This window comes from Anabrus simplex, chromosome 3 (genome assembly GCF_040414725.1).
Source record: "Anabrus simplex isolate iqAnaSimp1 chromosome 3, ASM4041472v1, whole genome shotgun sequence".
Classification (NCBI taxonomy): domain Eukaryota; kingdom Metazoa; phylum Arthropoda; class Insecta; order Orthoptera; family Tettigoniidae; genus Anabrus; species Anabrus simplex.
The window spans coordinates 189,533,753-189,550,754 of record NC_090267.1 but is presented as its reverse complement, the minus strand read 5'-3'; the positions used below and the strand labels follow the sequence as shown (position 1 = coordinate 189,550,754).

The following is a 17,002-nucleotide window of genomic DNA, read 5'->3' as shown; positions in this document are numbered from 1 at the left end:
ACATAATTACACTGTGACGTCTGGAACGTTACAAGCTATGGGGAATTCGCTTTAACTAAGGAATTTGATGATGAAAAATTAACGAATTATTTTAGGTTAAACCATGATCAGTTCAAGGAAGTGCATGATCTCATCAAGAACGAAATTGACAGACAGGGATTCAACGCTACAAGGCCTATTGGTACTGAGGAGAAAGTTGCTGTGTTTTTAAGGTAAGCCATTATACGTTACCTGTTTTATTTATAGTCGATTACTCTAAGTAACCAAATATTACGATCTGGGGTTAATGTACCTTCAGTGTCGTCGAAAAGTAAAAAGGTACGGTAGCTTTTATAGAAAAACCTTTATTTAATAAACAGAATATTGTTCACACGGCAAAGGTTTTCTCTAATAACACACACGTAACCTCTGTAGGCCTACATCAAATGTAAACAGTAAAACTTTTACTGACAGAAATTCAATTTTCAGAAATGTCAATAAGTGTGAGCAAATAACTCCGATTTAAAGTCGTAGTTGAAGTGTTTTTTCGAACACAGAGTTCTCCTGTTGGTTTGGTAATGGACTGTCGTAATGTGAAGAATGGGCTGGAGTAGATAAGCTGGTGCAGGATGGACTGGGTGTTCGATTACTATACGGGGACAAGTTGTCATGTGATGGCCGCTGAATTGTGTTATACTGTGGAGTTCTCGCGGGAATGTTCAGCAACGTGGCCTCCATTTCTGTAACCGCACGGAAAATATTGTTTCTGACGATAAACTGAGATGACGGAGGCATATTTTTGGTCACCTTGTACACAGACATGAAGAAGTGGTAGAGAGGATCACTTGGAGCGCTTGTTTGTACCAACAGATTTTTCCTTTCTTCGGATCTCGACTTTCTTCGTTCTTCATGTTGTTCCATGCTTCGTTTGAGTAAGCTAGTAACAGTGTCTTTCTTCACTTTCTTAGCAGATGAAGGACCTTGTGTCGGAGGTGAAATATCACGAACTGCCTCTGACTGAGCTTCGTCTCGAGCATTTCTGATTCCATGCTGCACGTTCAATGACTCCTCACGCTCTTCGACTACATCAGTTGGAGTATCGATGTCACAATTTTGCGAAGAGGTTTCATTATCGTCAATGTATTCATTTAGGTTCCCTTCTCGTGTGATATTGGCCATATATGGTTGTAGAAATCCCATCTGTTTTTGAAATTTCCACTGTTTAACAGATTCAGCCGGTGCTCCACTTTTCATGTGTTTCTGCTGTCTTCTGAGAGTATCTCTCAGCGAATGTCTCAGTTTTTCCAACATCGCCTTCGCTTCAGCACCTGCAACAATGGTGCCAAAAGAGCATTTAGATATGTAAAAATATTTACTTTTTAAGTAAATGCATGAACAAATACACCCATAAAACAATAATTCCCAACTATTTAATTTTTCTTGTATGTTTTAGGTATTTGGCTACAGGAAACACATACATAAGTATTGCCTACAGCTACAGAATGGGGAACGAACGGTCTCAAACATCGTGCTGGAAATATCTCAAGCTGTATGGAAAATAATGCAACCATTATTTTTGCCGGAACCCACAAAAGAACAGTGGGAATTAATCGCATCTGGTTTCGAACAAAGATGGCAGTTCCCGCATTGCATTGGCGCCATTAATGGGAAACATGTTGTGATAAGAAAACCCGGGAAAACTGGATCCTCTTATTTCAATTATAAACACACTTTCTCCATCGTGCTAATGGCTACCGTGGACTCAAACTATAAATTCATTACTACTGATGTAGGGTCACAAGGGAGGTTCAGTGATGGAAGCATTCTTAACACAAGCGTTGTGGCAAAAAAAAAAAAAAGATAAAACGCACATTACAGCTTCCGTCACCTGTAGTACTACATCCAATACAGGATCCGATGCCTTTCGTGTTTGTAGGAGATGAGGCGTTCCCTTTATCGGAGAATTTGATGCGACCTTATCCGAAACGAAGCGTTACTGACAATTACGAAAACAAACTGCTCAACTATAGACTGTGAAGAGCACGCCAAACGGTAGAATGCAGTTTTGGTATACTTGCTTCACGTTTTGGAGTTTTTCGAGCACCATTTGAAATTAAAGTAGATAGTGTTGTCAATGTTGTGAAGGCAGCTTGTGTGTTGCACAACTATTTAAGGAATTATGCTGCTGAAATAAGTACAGACGACACTATAGAGGATATGCCAAATGATCAAATGGGACCATTGTTACAAACAAATGTAACACGAAGTTCACAGAAAGCTTTTACAACTCGACAGAACTTTACTACATACTTCAACACTACAGCCAACGGCCGTAGCCGTGTTGAAACACCGGATTCCGTGAGATCTCCGAAGTTAAGCAACATTGGGCGTGGTCAGGAGTTGGATGGGTTGCCACGCGCTGTTGGTGGGGGGTAAGGGAATGGAGGAGCGGAAAGGAACTAGCCACCCTACCACATGTAAACTCCGGCTCAGGAATACCTCTGCGGAGGTTCGGACCTGCCTTCGGGCAGAATAACCCTTACCTTACCTCAACACTACAGGAATGGTTCCTTGGCAGAGGGAAAGTGTTTCAAAAGGAAAGTACTGAAGAATTAAAAATTTGCGTACAGTTACATTGCGAACTCTGTAGAAAGTTTATTCCCAAGTAATGCGATTCTTGTGGAAATAAAGGATAACAGCTTCAATAGGAACATTCTGTTTTTAAGTCGGCCATCTCTGAGTGTTTTTGAAATACTTCACTACAACTGAGACTGCAAGGGGTGTTGGGAAGAACAGCTGGCTTATTGCGTTCCCTGTGCTTGAATGAGTCATTTACGGTTAGTGACGAATGAATTATGAAAGACTTAATTTTGCCTTCAATTTCATACTTGATATGAACGTGTGGGTGAAAGATGGATGATGTTATAACAGATTAGTGAATGCCTGCACTTCTCGGGTTAACTCGTGGTAGTCTTATCGTGTTTTTCAAGAATGTATCTTTCGCTTAAAATTATATATTTAGCTACAGTTTAAACTAGTTTAATTTACCTACAGTACATGGACATAGAATTAAGTTTACTGAGGCAGTACAATTTGGTACGTATGATATGGTTTGTCATAACTGCAGGCCTCATAGCCTGAGCGACGCTATACAAAAGAAATTAATAATAATAATAATAATAATAATAATAATAATAATAATAATAATAATAATAATAATAATAATAATAATAATTTACCAAGCAAGTGGCCGCGTGGTTTGGATCACGTTGGCAGCCTGCATTCGGGAGATAGTGCATGCGAAACCCACTATCGGCAGCCCTGAAAATGTTTCTCCGTGTTTTCCCATTTTCACACCAGGCAAATGCTGAGGCTGTACATTAAATAAGGCCACGGCCGCTTCCTTCCCTCTCCTATCCCTTTCCTATCTCATCGTCGCTATATGACCTATCTGTGAAGGTGCGACGTAAAGCAACTTGTAAAAAGAAAATAATAATACTCATAATTACTTCCTTGTCTCATACCCCCTCAACATAACTTCGTCACATTATTTGTTATTTATTTCTCTCACTAAAAATTACTTTTTGTGTATGGAAATGAGTTGTTTTCAATTTGCATATCTCAGTTTAGCCATTAAAAAAATTGCATTTGTCACATGAGTTTATTTTTGGAATTTCTTATTTGAAAAACAATTATTTTTGCATTCATCAATAGATAAAACATTTAACTGCAATAAATTGGTATTTTGTTGGTTTATATTGTACATTATTTGTTCCTCAAAACACAATATATAGTTTATGGTGGTTCAGACAACAAAATACATTTAATACGAGTTCCTGGTTTAGCAACGGGAGTTTTAATAACAACCAGATGAAAGGTTAACAAAGAGTCCCGCTGTGGGTGGGGGTGGTAGAATAACACCCACGGAATACCCTGCCTGTGTTAAGAGGCGAATAAAGGGGTCCCCAGGGGCTCTGAAATTAAGAGGGTGGGTTGGCGACCATGAGGTCCTTAGCTGAGTCCTGGCATTGCATTGCTTCAACTTACTTGTGTCAGGCTATTCACTTTTATATATTATATCTGACCTCCCTTGGTCAAGTCTTGTTCTTTTCCGACCCCGACGGTATTCTAGCACTCGAAGCCTAGGGAGTCTTTCGTTTTCACGCCCTTGGCCAATACCTTTATTCTTTGAAGTGTTGGATCCCTTCTATTTTTTTTCCTACTGATTAGTGTTATATAGAGGATGGTTGTTTAGTTGTACCTTCTCGTAAAACAATAATCACCACCACCATCACACCGGTTAACAAAGAATTACAATGCTACTTACCACTCCGTATGGCGGTTTTCCTTGGCCACTTCCTCCCACTTCTCTGCCTTCAGCTTCGTTTTCAAGTAATCTTCGTGGCTTGTATCATACAGAACTTCGCGAACACGCACGGCTTCAATTAGTTTTTCTTCCATTTCGAACTACAAACCACGATATGAACAACCAAAATCACCGTGAGTCTTGCAGGAAACTGCGGAAGAGAGACTGCGGTCCGCAGGGTCACCACGGGCAGCAACTGCGTCACGTCACCCTGCGCCGTAACATGCGCGGGTCCAGTCAGTTCTGTGGTTCGCAGAAACTCACCGTGACTCACCCTGCGTCACGTCACGGACCTGCGTCTCATCTTGCGGCCGGCCTAAAAGTACTCAAGAACCAGAAACGTAGAGGAAATTTTATTATTGGAAACTATAATTTGAGAGGCACCTGTGGAGCTATTAGCCTGTTTACTGTAGTTACAATATATCATTCCTTTATTTTTACTCTTTATCTAGTTGCTTCATGTAAATAACCATTAATCAAAATATTGTATACAGCTTGAATATATATCCAGCAACTCAAACGTTATTCCTAAGTTTTTGTATCAGTGTGTACAGGAATAAGGCCTAATAACCGTCATACGGCCAAAATCGGACCAGCGCTGATCCCTTATCCTCATTCTTATCATTAATTCAAAATTGTAATTCATCAGACAAATCATACACGTATTTACAGCCACCTCCACCACCTCCACCATAACCATCATCATCATCATCATCATCATCATCATCATCATCATCATCATCATCTTCGTCGTCGTCGTCGTTATCATCGTCTGCTTCTATAAACATACACTGCTGCAGCTATCCTCTCAGTACTACTCGCGTATCACCTGTGCCATTCAGTCAGTAAGTTTGGCACTCTTGTGGCAGAGATTTTTTTGCTCCGGTGTGATTTGGTTGCAACCTCACAATTATAAATAATGAAGTCAAAACATACTTCAAGCAAACTAAGGAATTCTTAACTATTCACATTTCTAGACAATTTCCACATGTGACCTTCTAGAACGTCATTTTCATGTAAAATAACTTTCTTTTTACAATATTGGCTTTACGTAGCACAAACGCAAGTCTTATTGCGAGGAAGGAAGTTGCCATGGCTTTAATTAAGGTACTGCTCCAGCATTTGCCTGGTATGAAAATGAGAAACCACGGAAAATCATCTTTAGGGCTTAGTTCGAAATGGTGTCGTGAACTTCTAAATCAATGACATAACTTTTCACCTTCCCATTGTGCCCAAAGCAACCGGGTTCCCTGCGAATTCATACGATCACTGAATGAATACAACCGTGTATAAAATAATGTTTACAGGTAAAGTGATGAAAATTGCGTGTCCCATAGTACGAGTTTGTATAAAGCGGCGGTGGGGTAGAAAATATATGGAATTGGCAGTGCAGTCAATTAATGGCCCTGCGTTCTGGTCCATTTCCCACTCGGTCAGTGTTTTGTGAGGTGTGGATAATAGTTATTTATTGGTGGATTCTTTGAATTCATACCTACCTTTCCAACTGTGCACATGCTTTAAAAATGCATCTCCGATTAAATTACTGGATTGTCATACTAATTCCACGAACAGAAAAGTGTGATTAGATCTATGGAAAATTACGCAGAGGTGGTTTTTAAAAATGTGTAAAGTTAACCTCTATTCTGATAATTATTTGTTTGCCCAATTATTAAAATACTATTTTTTAGAACTTTCTATGTCGTTCACAAGTGCGAACTGCACGTTTATCAGTCATCTGTTATTACAGTATTATGCTATGTTTGATGTTATTTTGTTTTGTGCTGGCAAGTACAGCAGGAAGCCACTGCTGTATACGGTTTTTGTATATTTGAATGTTTTGATGATGATGATGATGATGCTTGTTGTTTAAAGAGACCTAATATCTAGGTAGTCTGCCCCTATCTTGTGTGTTTAAACTCCTATATTCTATTTAAGAAATTATCACACTACTGAACACGCAAAATCAAAATGTAGAAATTGATGTAGCTCTACGTGAAACAACGATACTGGTGTCTTACCTGAGTGATAAATAATGTCACAGAAAATCGGAGTTTTCTTTATTATGACCCCCTTATACTTCTGTGAAAACATAACGCCGATTATTTTAACGATTCAGAAGTTATTTAAGATATATATCCTAAGTGTATCATCCTGTACACATAAATAGGAACAGTTAAGTGGAGATGCGAAACGTACTTGGATTCTTTCAAAATACGGAATCCCTCTTAACTAATCATTTGGTTCATCTCAACATTCCTAATGGCAACATTTTTTATATCTCCGAAACAATTCGTTCAATTTCATGCATTTTAAGTTAAAAGGCTGATGGGAACCGCACTTTACAATCACTGTAATTGGTCATTACAGAGGTATGCCGTTTCATCACAGTATGTTAAATGGGCCAAGTATACTATTGAATGCAACGCACTACCATTATCGAAGGGCGTACTTGGTGACAGGCAAAAACAGCTCTACGTTAAAAAATAACTTTAATTAAACCATTTACAAAATTGCCGAAATAATTACCTCAGGCCGCCATATTTAATATATATACAGTCATAGTAAAAAGTATTCGTACACTTAATACTGAAACAAAAATACTTTACTTAGTACACTTATTGTCATGTACATTTTATAACATCAATAGGTTAGCTTTCTGTACACTATGTAAAGATATATACATCACAAAACATAAAATTGATACATGTCACTGTCTATAATAGACAAATAACTGAAAATACCATGATTTCGTACTCATAAAAAGTATTCGTACAGTCCGGTTTTACTTTCATTCGCCACTGATTTTAGTACATATTTAGTATTTTGTTGGCAATCCTTTTGATTTTACAATGGCCTCAAGCCGCCTAGGCATTGAATGAACTAGCTTGGAGGTGAAGGTGGGCTCAATCTTACCCCATTCTTCCAAAAGAGCCATTTTCAAAGCTGTCTTTGATGAAATATTTCTTGTGCTCAGTCTCTCTTTAAGATAAGCCGACACATGTTCAATCGGATTCAGATCCGGGGATTGGGGGGGGGGGGGGTTACCATATATTTGGGTGTGTTGTATAAAATCCACAATCGTGTATCAAGGGCCGTATGCTTTGGATCATTATCCTGCATAAATACATAATTACCCAGAAGTCCCATTTTTTCGGCACTAGATGCTAGATTTTTCTTCAAAATTTCGATATAGTATTTACGGTCCATCTTTCCATCTATGAATTCTAAGGAGCCTACTCCAGATGAGCTCATGCAACCCCAAACCATTAAACAACCTCCACTATGCTTCACTGAAGGAACCAGATTTTTTTCTTCGAGTTCTGTGTTCGTTTTCCTCCACACCTTTTTGCCATGTTCTTGAAAAACAGTGAATTTACTTTCATCCGTAAATATAACTCGATCCCAGAATTCTAGAGACGCATGTTTATAGTCGGTAGCATATTGTAGTCGTTTCTTCCTATTTGCTGAAGTAATTAAAGGTTTTCGCCTGGCATTTCTACAATGATACCCATTCGTATATAAAAACTTTTGAATTGTGGAAGCACAGATATTAAGTTTTAAATCCTTTCCTAGCTCAGACGTCAGTTTTGCAGCACTGATTCTAGGATTTTTCGTAACTTTCCTGAGGATTAGTCTTTTAGTTCGATCGTCTAGTTTGCATGGACGTCCACATCTACGTGCATTTTTGAAAGATTTTCTCTCACCATACCTGTCAATAATTCCCTGAATTGTAGATCTTGGTCTCTTCACAAGTTTCGATATTTCCGAGAGCGATTTACAGGAATTATGAGCCTGGATTACAATTCTTCTCTCTTCTTCTGTTGTTTCTTTCATTTTTCGGCCCATCTTACCGATTGACTGTATCACTTGTTGTTCACAACGACTGAAGCACAACTGGCTTGGTACAAGACGTGACCTTGACTGCTTACCTGCGTTGCAAGGGATGTCATCAAGCACTTTGATGTGAAGATAAACCACCTGTACGAATACTTTTTATGCACCTATATTTCAAACTTATTGGATGATACGTTTGTTAAAACGAACATTTCTCAAGTACTTTTGTTATTTCCGGTACGTATTCATACTCATGTTTCGCGGAATACCGAAATATAGAATAGTAGTGAAATTTCTAGCAGTCTGTGGACAATGCGTCAACTACAAACGATAACATTCCTTAACTTTTAAGGTGTACGTATACTTTTTCCTATGACTGTATATATCCCTGAAAGAACATAATTTCTATATGAGATACTTTATAATTTATTCAGTTTGTAAGTATAAAATATGCTGTGAGTGTTCACTCGAACAGAAAGCTGAAATTTGTGCCCCATGTATCATATTTTCCCCACGTTTCTTTTCGAGAGACAGATTGAACATATTGGAGTGAGTAATTTATACTGAAGATAAGTATTTTCTTCCTCATCAATGGCTTTACAATTCATGAACTTTGACATTAAACACAATCTCCCCCCCCCCCCCCCCCAATATCTGATTGCTAATCTCAATTCAGATATCACAGGACATCTAGTTTCTCATTTGGAAACCGATCCATGGAGATCTGACCTGCCATTTTGAAACTCTCTCACACATTGGCCGGAATTCGAACCGCTGCCACTTAAGCTTATGACGACGTCACTCAGTTATCACGTCCAAAGTGAGGGAGACAGAGAGAGAGAGAGAGAGAGAGAGAGAGAGAGAGAGAGAGAGAGGGAAATGAAGGGTATATTTCTTTCTTCCTGTTTGAAAGCAGAAAGATTTATAGTTCCATCCTGTGGCCGCTCTATAGTCAGCACTGTAGTAGAGAAGATTGTTTGAAAATGGAGCACATTTGAGTTCAGTGCAAACATTAATACGTGAAGTGAGTGAGAGTGTGAGAGGGAAAGAGAGAGAGATTCCACCAGTTGATCTGGTGAAATGCTTTTAGCTAAATTGATAACGGAGCCAGCAAGCTTGCTCCGTAGTGAGGCCCAATAACCAACATTTGTGTCGCCAATGGTCGATTTTCTTGCTGCCACTGCGGTGTGTGTGTGTGTGTGTGTGTGTGTGTGTGTGTGAGAGAGAGAGAGAGAGAGAGAGAGAGGTAGCGTGGAATGGGTCAGAAATGCAGGCCGTAAGCGCATGTGGTAGAGGAACGCAATCAAGATATTTAGATTGCCAATACCGTTAGTCTACACATCCAGACCTCTTCTTGAAATTTAAGTTATTTTATGTTAGAAGTTCTCTGTATTTAACATCGTATATAATTACGTGCAGTTAATTGATTTTATTTCGTACTACCTATATCAAAATTCACATCTTTCTTTCTTTCTTCCTTTCTTTCTTCCTTTCTTAATCCGTTTACACTCCAGGATTGGTTTCTTCTCTCAGACTCAGCGAGGGATCCCACCTCTACCGCCTCAAGAGCCGTGTCCTGGAGCGTGAGACCTTGCGTTGGGGATACAACTGGTAGGAGTACCATTACTTCGCCCAGGACGCCTCATCTGCTATGCTGAACAGGGGCAATTTGCGGGATTGGAAGATTGAAAGGGAAACGCAGGGAAGAGGGAAGGAAGTGGCCGTGGCCTAAGTTAGGTACCATCCCTGCATTTGCCTGGAGCAGAAGAAGTTGAAAACCACAGAAAATCACTTCGAGGATGTTTGAGGTGGAAATCGAACACCCTCTACTCAGTTGACCTCCCGAGACTGAGTGGACCCCGTTCCAGTCTTCGTACCACGCTTCAAAGTTAGTGGCGGAGCCGGGAATCGAAACCGGGTCCTCCAGGAGTTACTTTTTATTTTCTTCAAAATAATGTAGAATTTGGTAGGAACTTTACGATACTGCAGTTCCTTACGTCGCTCAGCTACTATTAACATAAAAGCGTACCGTCAGAAACTTTTCTTAATGAATGAAAAACCAGTTAAACATTTACCAAATGATTACACTGCGCCATGTGTGCGAATAGTACAACTATCGATCGATTCTGGAATGATGTAGATTATTTCACGGATAGTTTGGACTTAATGAATGGTGGGCCCCAAACTCAGCTTACTCTTTGAATGGTCGGCCCTGAACTGAGCATAAATTGTTCATCTTAATGTTATTTAAATAAAAATAAATAATTTTCATGCATTATAAGTTCATCATTTTAATTAATACGTAAAACCTCAGTTTGGGCCCTTGTCACGTAAATAGCTGCCTGAGGGCTGCGTAAATTGGTTTAGATTCGGTTCGACTTCAACCAGTCAGCCGACATAATGCGACAGCTGTACTCAGACCGACTTGTTCTTATTATTATGCTTATTATTATTCTTCTAGTAAAATATACTTTATTCCGTACCGTGATGAGATAAGGTGGGCATCTTAAAGTGTATCGCCCTTTATCAGGTCAGGAGATGTGTTGCGATGAAGTTGAAAGGGGAGCAGCCGTAGTCTATAAAATGTACTTTACCTGCATTCGCCTTAGTGTTGAAAATAGAAAACCACGGAAAACCATTCTCAGGACACCCAACAGGGGAGTCCAGCCTACTGCCTACCAAATGAAGAATTGTAAAACTACGGTAAATCCGTGGCCAGTATTAGCTGGTTAGACGGTGACCGATCTTCTGAGGATACCATCACTTAAGAAACAACGCCGTGTAGTTGACAAAATACAGCAGTTCTACACCACGTACAGTAGCTAACATGGACAGGTACGAATAGAAATTATGTGTTACTTAGGAACTAGTGGTGCTATTATTTCATTGTGAGAGACCAATTCCTAAGTCTCATGTAAAATTGTTTTCTGTTCGTAGTCCTGGTTGTTAAGTGACCATGCAATGTTAGTTTTTCTTACGTCGAACTAACTACTCTTCACGGTTTTCGGAGACGCCTAGGTGCCGGAATTTTGTTCCTTGAGCATATAAAATCTGCCTGGACCGTCTTTGTTTTTGTAGCATCTGAAATGTTGAGTGTAATTCAATTTTAAAAACTGTTCTATTTTGTTTTCTTGGCAGTAGCAACTGATTATTATGGGTGTTAAGTTTGCAAAGTAATTGAGACTGAAATGGAAAAGACGTAAACATGAATAATAATAATAATAATAATAATAATAATAATAATAATAAAATCTTAATAATAATAATAATAATAATAATAATAATAATAATAATAATAATAATAATAATAATAATAATAATAATAATAATAATAATAATAATGACTGAATATCGAACTAAGTAGTTTGACGGGTTTTAGAGTTTGTGGAATGTTGCCCCTTAGAATTATTCTCGTGTATCAATAAGTCTACGAACATGAGGCTGCCGCGTTAAACACCTTCAAATACAAATGTACTGAGCCGGGATCGAATCCACAAACTTAAGCTCAGGAGTTGAGATATGCTCGGTCGGCCTTTCAGGACATTCAACCACAACTGGCTCATCCGCCTTTAGGGTTAATTTTCCACCCTAAGAACAAAGGAGTGCCTAACTCCTACAAGCTCGTCCGCTTCAGTGCGGAGCCGTTAGCACGGTACAGGGTAACTCCTTATTCCGGGAGACCAGTCGGATAACTAAATTACATAATTTCTTCTTCCAGCGTTTTTCTCACACCTGTGGGGTCGCGGGTGAGGACTGTGTCGCACATGTGGATTTGGTCCTGGGTTACGGCCGTATGCCCTTCCTGACGCAAACCCTATGAGGGGGGATGTAATTACTATTGCGTGTTTCTGTGGTGGTTGGTAGGGTGATCTGTTATCTGAATTTGAGAATGAGAGTGTTGGGACACACACAAAGCCCAGTCCCGAACCAGAAGAATCAATCAGACGCGATTAAAATCCCAGATCCAGCCGGGAATAGAACCGGGGACCTTCTGAACCGAAGACTTCAACGCTGACCACTCAGCCAAGGAGTCGGGTAACTAAATTGAATAATATTTGACAAATATTGAAATTAATTACTACAAATATTTAAAACAAATTTAGAACAGCGGCAGAAATGGAGGGAGGAAATCTAAAATTTATAAAATTATAAAATCAAAGATGTAATGCAAGGAATATAACTCGGGATAAGTCGACAAATCTTGAGTACAGTGTCCTCGGGAGGTAATAAGGTTCAGATGACTGACCATCGTTGAACGAATATACTGTTTGACTATGAGCTTACCGGGCGAGTTGGCCGTGTGGTTTGGGGCGCGTAGCTGTGAGCTTACATCCGGGTGATAGTGGGTTCGAACCCCACTGTCGGCATCTCTGAAGATGGTTTCCGTGGTTACCCATTTTCACACCAGGCAAATGCTGGGGCTGTACCTTAATTAAGGCCATAGCTGCTTCCTTCCCATTCCTAGGCCTTTCCTATCCCATCATCGCAATACGACCTATCTGTGTCGGTACGACGTAAAACAAATAGCAAAAAAGATAAAGGCTATGAGCTTGTTGTTTGGGGATGGTGAGTGTGAGCCGCACTGTCAGCAGCCGCCAAACGGATTTTCGTGGTTTCCCATTTTCATTCGAAGGAAATGGTGGTCCTGTACCGTACCTTAATGAAGGCCTATCCTGCTCCTCTTCTTTCGCAAAGCTGCCGATCGTCTAAAAAAGTTAGCGCGACCGTTCAACAAAGAACAAAAGAGGGAATGAAGAATATAAAAGACGTCATTAAAAGAGCATATGGTTGAGAGTGATTAACAACGATGATTCAAATGCAAAGAAACGATTTCACTCCATTCTTATTTGTCGTACGTGTCTATCAAATGAGATCGTGCAAAATGTTTGAGATCATGGTGGAAGATATCATGCCATCTCGCACTTCAATAGGTCAACTCTTGTGAAGAGACATACTTTCTAATTCAGCATGCAATATTCACAATAAAAGGGATTGCTCTTTGTTGGACTTAGTACAGAGCTTCATTAATAATATGTCAATATTTCATTGGATATACACATTAAATATTTAAGATACTCCTTAGAGATATCATGCAAAGGTATCTCCATGCCTATAGTTTGGCATGGTCAGGCCTGATATAAACTATTATGATCACACGGTAGGCCTGTATAATTTCGTTTCTAATCTCAGGTTTGAGATATGCAAATAGTTTCTAACGTGGACTGTTTCCTCCTAGAGAAACATTATGAAGAAGGCAAAATTAGAATTTGAAAGTCGTTATTATAGGTGGTTTAACTGCAAACCATGCAATGCAGTCCACAATTATTCTATTCTTACATCACCGATGTTACTAGCCGGGCTGAGTGACTCAGACGGTTGAGGCGCTGCCCTTCTGTCCCCAACTTGGCAGGTTCGATCCTGGCTCAGTCGGTGATATATAAAAGTGCTCAAATATTTCAGCCTCGTGTCAGTAGTTTTACTGGCACGTAAAGTAACTCCCGCACGGAAAAATTCTGGCACCTCGGCGTCTCCGTAAAAGTGTACAATTAATTAGTGGGACGTAAAGTCAGTTATTATTATTATTATTATTATTATTATTATTATTATTATTATTATTATTATTAACGTTACCACGTAACCGGCTCCTTGGTTGAACGGTGGGCATTCTGGTCTTTGGTTCAGAGGATTCTGGGTTCGATTACCGCCGGGATCGAGGATTTTAACTGTGTACCGTTAATTCTTCTGGTTTGGACTGGGTGTTTGTGTTTGTCTCAATGTACATCTTAATCTACACACAATACACAATACATCATACTACCAACCACCACTCACCCCTTTACGTAGCCTCGGCATCAGGAAAGGCATCGGGCGTCAAACTGAGCTGATTCTATGCAAAGTGCCGACCCCATGTAACTGGAAATAAGGCCAAGAATAATAATAATAAGAAGAAGATTAATACGTCTACTACGTGGCTGTAATGTGTACTTGGAGAGGTTTGTTCGTATTACACAGCTCTTACTACTACAGAATGTTCATTAAGTCAGCGTTTTTAATAATTTTTTAATTTTTGTAAAATTGTATCACACAAAAAAAAATTTGTTATTATTATTATTATTATTATTATTAATTGTTATTTCAGTAGAAAATGAAGTAAGTGTTGGTGGCGGGGGAGGGGGATATAAAGAATGAAAACACACACAGTTTCAGAACACGTGAAGGTTATCAGGAACAGATTTTCGGAATATGTTAAGAAAAAAATATGCTAAGACAGGAAAAGACGTAGAAAGGAAGACTTGGTCTTACTGCAGGAAAATGGGATTGATGTTGGCTTATTATACACTTAACACAAGCATTTATCAATTCTTGACAATCAGACTACATAATCGCAAGATTACAGTGTACATCTATATATTTATCTTTCATAAATATAAAGTAAGAGATTTGTCTGTACATTTGCCAGAATTTAAAATGAATGGTATTTCTGTATCGGTCGTATCGACTCGTTGGCTAAATGGTCAGCGTACTGGCCTTCGGTTCAGAGGGTCCCGGGTTCGATTCCCGCCCGGGTCGGGCATTTTAACCTTAATTGGTTAATTGCAATGGCTCGGGGGCTGGGTGTGTGTGGCGTATCCAACATTAGAAATCATCCTAGGTAGGGCTTTCACCTTCACAGACATGCAGGTCTCAAATATTTACGTAATTGTTGGTCCCTATCGATACATACTACATAACTAAATTGATATAGTATTAAATTTCTAATCATGTACGTCTTATATATTTTAATAATAATAATGTTATTCGCTTTACGTCCAACTAACTACTTTTATGGTTTTCGGAGACGCCAAGGTGCCTGAATTTAGTCCCGCAGGAGTTCTTTTACGTGCCAGTAAATCTACCGACAAGAGGCTGACATATTTGAGCACCCTTAAATACCACCGGACTGAGCCAGGATCGAACTTGCCAAGTTGAGGTCAGAAGGCCAGCGCCACAACGGTCTGAGTCACTCAGCCTGGATATACATTTTTACCGTACGGGCTATGATAACAGAGATATTCATAAATGTGAATTTTTGTTGCTAAGTCAATATCAGCGCCGAGCCCAAACAGAATTTAATGATAATCGGTATGTAAAGTCGGGGAATATGGAACTACATTCTACGCTATAAATAATTGTATAAGACGCCATAATATCACAGAGTGTAAACAAAACTAAATGTGAAGGCCTACAATATAGAAAGTTCATAAAATAGATCAACAATAACATTACATTGACCATTTTTTGTTGTACTGTGTTTTGTGCCATCTGTTGCCACTCACCTCTGATAGATGGGATTACGGCTGCATACCGAGTATAACAGCCTGCCTCAGTATTAGCGGGAAGTAGATGGGGAGTTAGATCTCTCTCTTCTTTAGCATGCCATTCCTCTGGTTCATGAATTTTCTGATACTACCGGTACGTAACACTCCGGTTCATCATGATATTCCAACTATCCAAACGCTACTCTGAGGCGCTGATTAGAATGAGTCTTGTGCACATTGAACGGAATAATAGTAGAGGAGTGTTCACGGCTGTCTGCACCCGGGTCATTTCAGCTCCGGAACTTTGGACTGTTAGATCGACACCGTAGTACTGTTCGTTACAAGTCAGAAAATGTGCGATTTTTCATTTAATCGAGTATTTTATATAACAACATTGCTTTTAATCGCTAAATTCCTACGGACGTCATTGTAATGACCTATATTGATTTCAGTTGGGAGAGCAACAAAGACGGTCTTCCTAAGCATTCCGAAGCGAAGCACGGGTACATCAGCTGGTAATGTCGTCCTCTTTGAAGTACTTACCATGATTATTATTTATTTAGTTTCATCTCTCACATTATTTCATGTCTTTCATATTAGTAATGATGCGATTTTACTTCTATCTAACCGAGCTCGATAGCTGCAGTGCGGCCGGTATCTAGTATTCGGGAGATAGTGGGTTCGAACCCCACTGTCGGCAGCCCTGAAGATAGTTTTCCGTGGTTTCCCATTTTTACACCAGACAAATGCTGGGGCTGTACCTTAATTAAACCTAGGGACGCTTCCTTCCCACTCATAGCCCTTTCCTGTCCCATCGTCGCCATAAGACGTATCTGTGTCGGTGCGACGTAAAACAAATTGTAAAAAAACTTTTATCTCTCTTGTACTTTTACTTTATTTTTAAATTTAAACTAAGCATCACTTAAAGTTGTTGTTCTATGGAAAACATAATCGAGAAGGAAATCCTAGACATTCCTAGAAGTGATTTTTACCGGGCGAGTTGGCCGTGCGTGTAGAGGCACGTGGCTGTGAGCTTGCATCCGGGAGATAGTAGGTTCGAATCCCACTATCGGCAGCCCTGAAAATGGTTTTCCGTGGTTTCCCATTTTCACACCAGGCAAATGCTGGGGCTGTACCTTAATTAAGGCCACGGCCGCTTCCTTCCAACTCCTAGGCCTTTCCTATCCCATCGTCGCCATAAGACCTATCTGTGTCGGTGCGACGTAAAGCCCCTAGCAAAAAAAAAAAGAAGTGATTTTTAATAGCTTTCTATTTCAGTTTCAGGTGAATGTACGATACTTGTCAAATATCACACAAGTTACCCCCCTGTTGGTAGGGGTGGTAAAATATACCCCCGTAGTATCCCTTACCTGTTGTAAGATACTATTAAAAGGAGGATCAGAGGCTCTCTGCTTGGGGGGCGTGGGTTGGCGACAACGGTCCACCTATCGCTGAGTATGACATTGTTTTCACTTACTTGTACGAAGCTCCTCACTTTCACATTCCTGTATCAACCGTCGTTGTT

The 17,002-nt window shown here is 39.6% G+C and overlaps 1 protein-coding gene across 1 annotated transcript; it reads right to left on the bottom strand.

Moving 5' to 3' along the window:
• Window positions 1-501: 501 nt before the first annotated feature.
• On the bottom strand, window positions 502-4,440 carry LOC136866728 (uncharacterized). Its single transcript, XM_068226824.1, has 3 exons — window positions 4,307-4,440; window positions 2,614-2,678; window positions 502-1,307 (listed from the first exon to the last, which is right to left on the bottom strand). The coding sequence occupies exons 1-3, from the start codon at window positions 4,438-4,440 to the stop codon at window positions 502-504; spliced, it is 1,005 nt and encodes a 334-aa protein (XP_068082925.1).
• Between the last annotated feature and the right edge of the window lie 12,562 nt (window positions 4,441-17,002).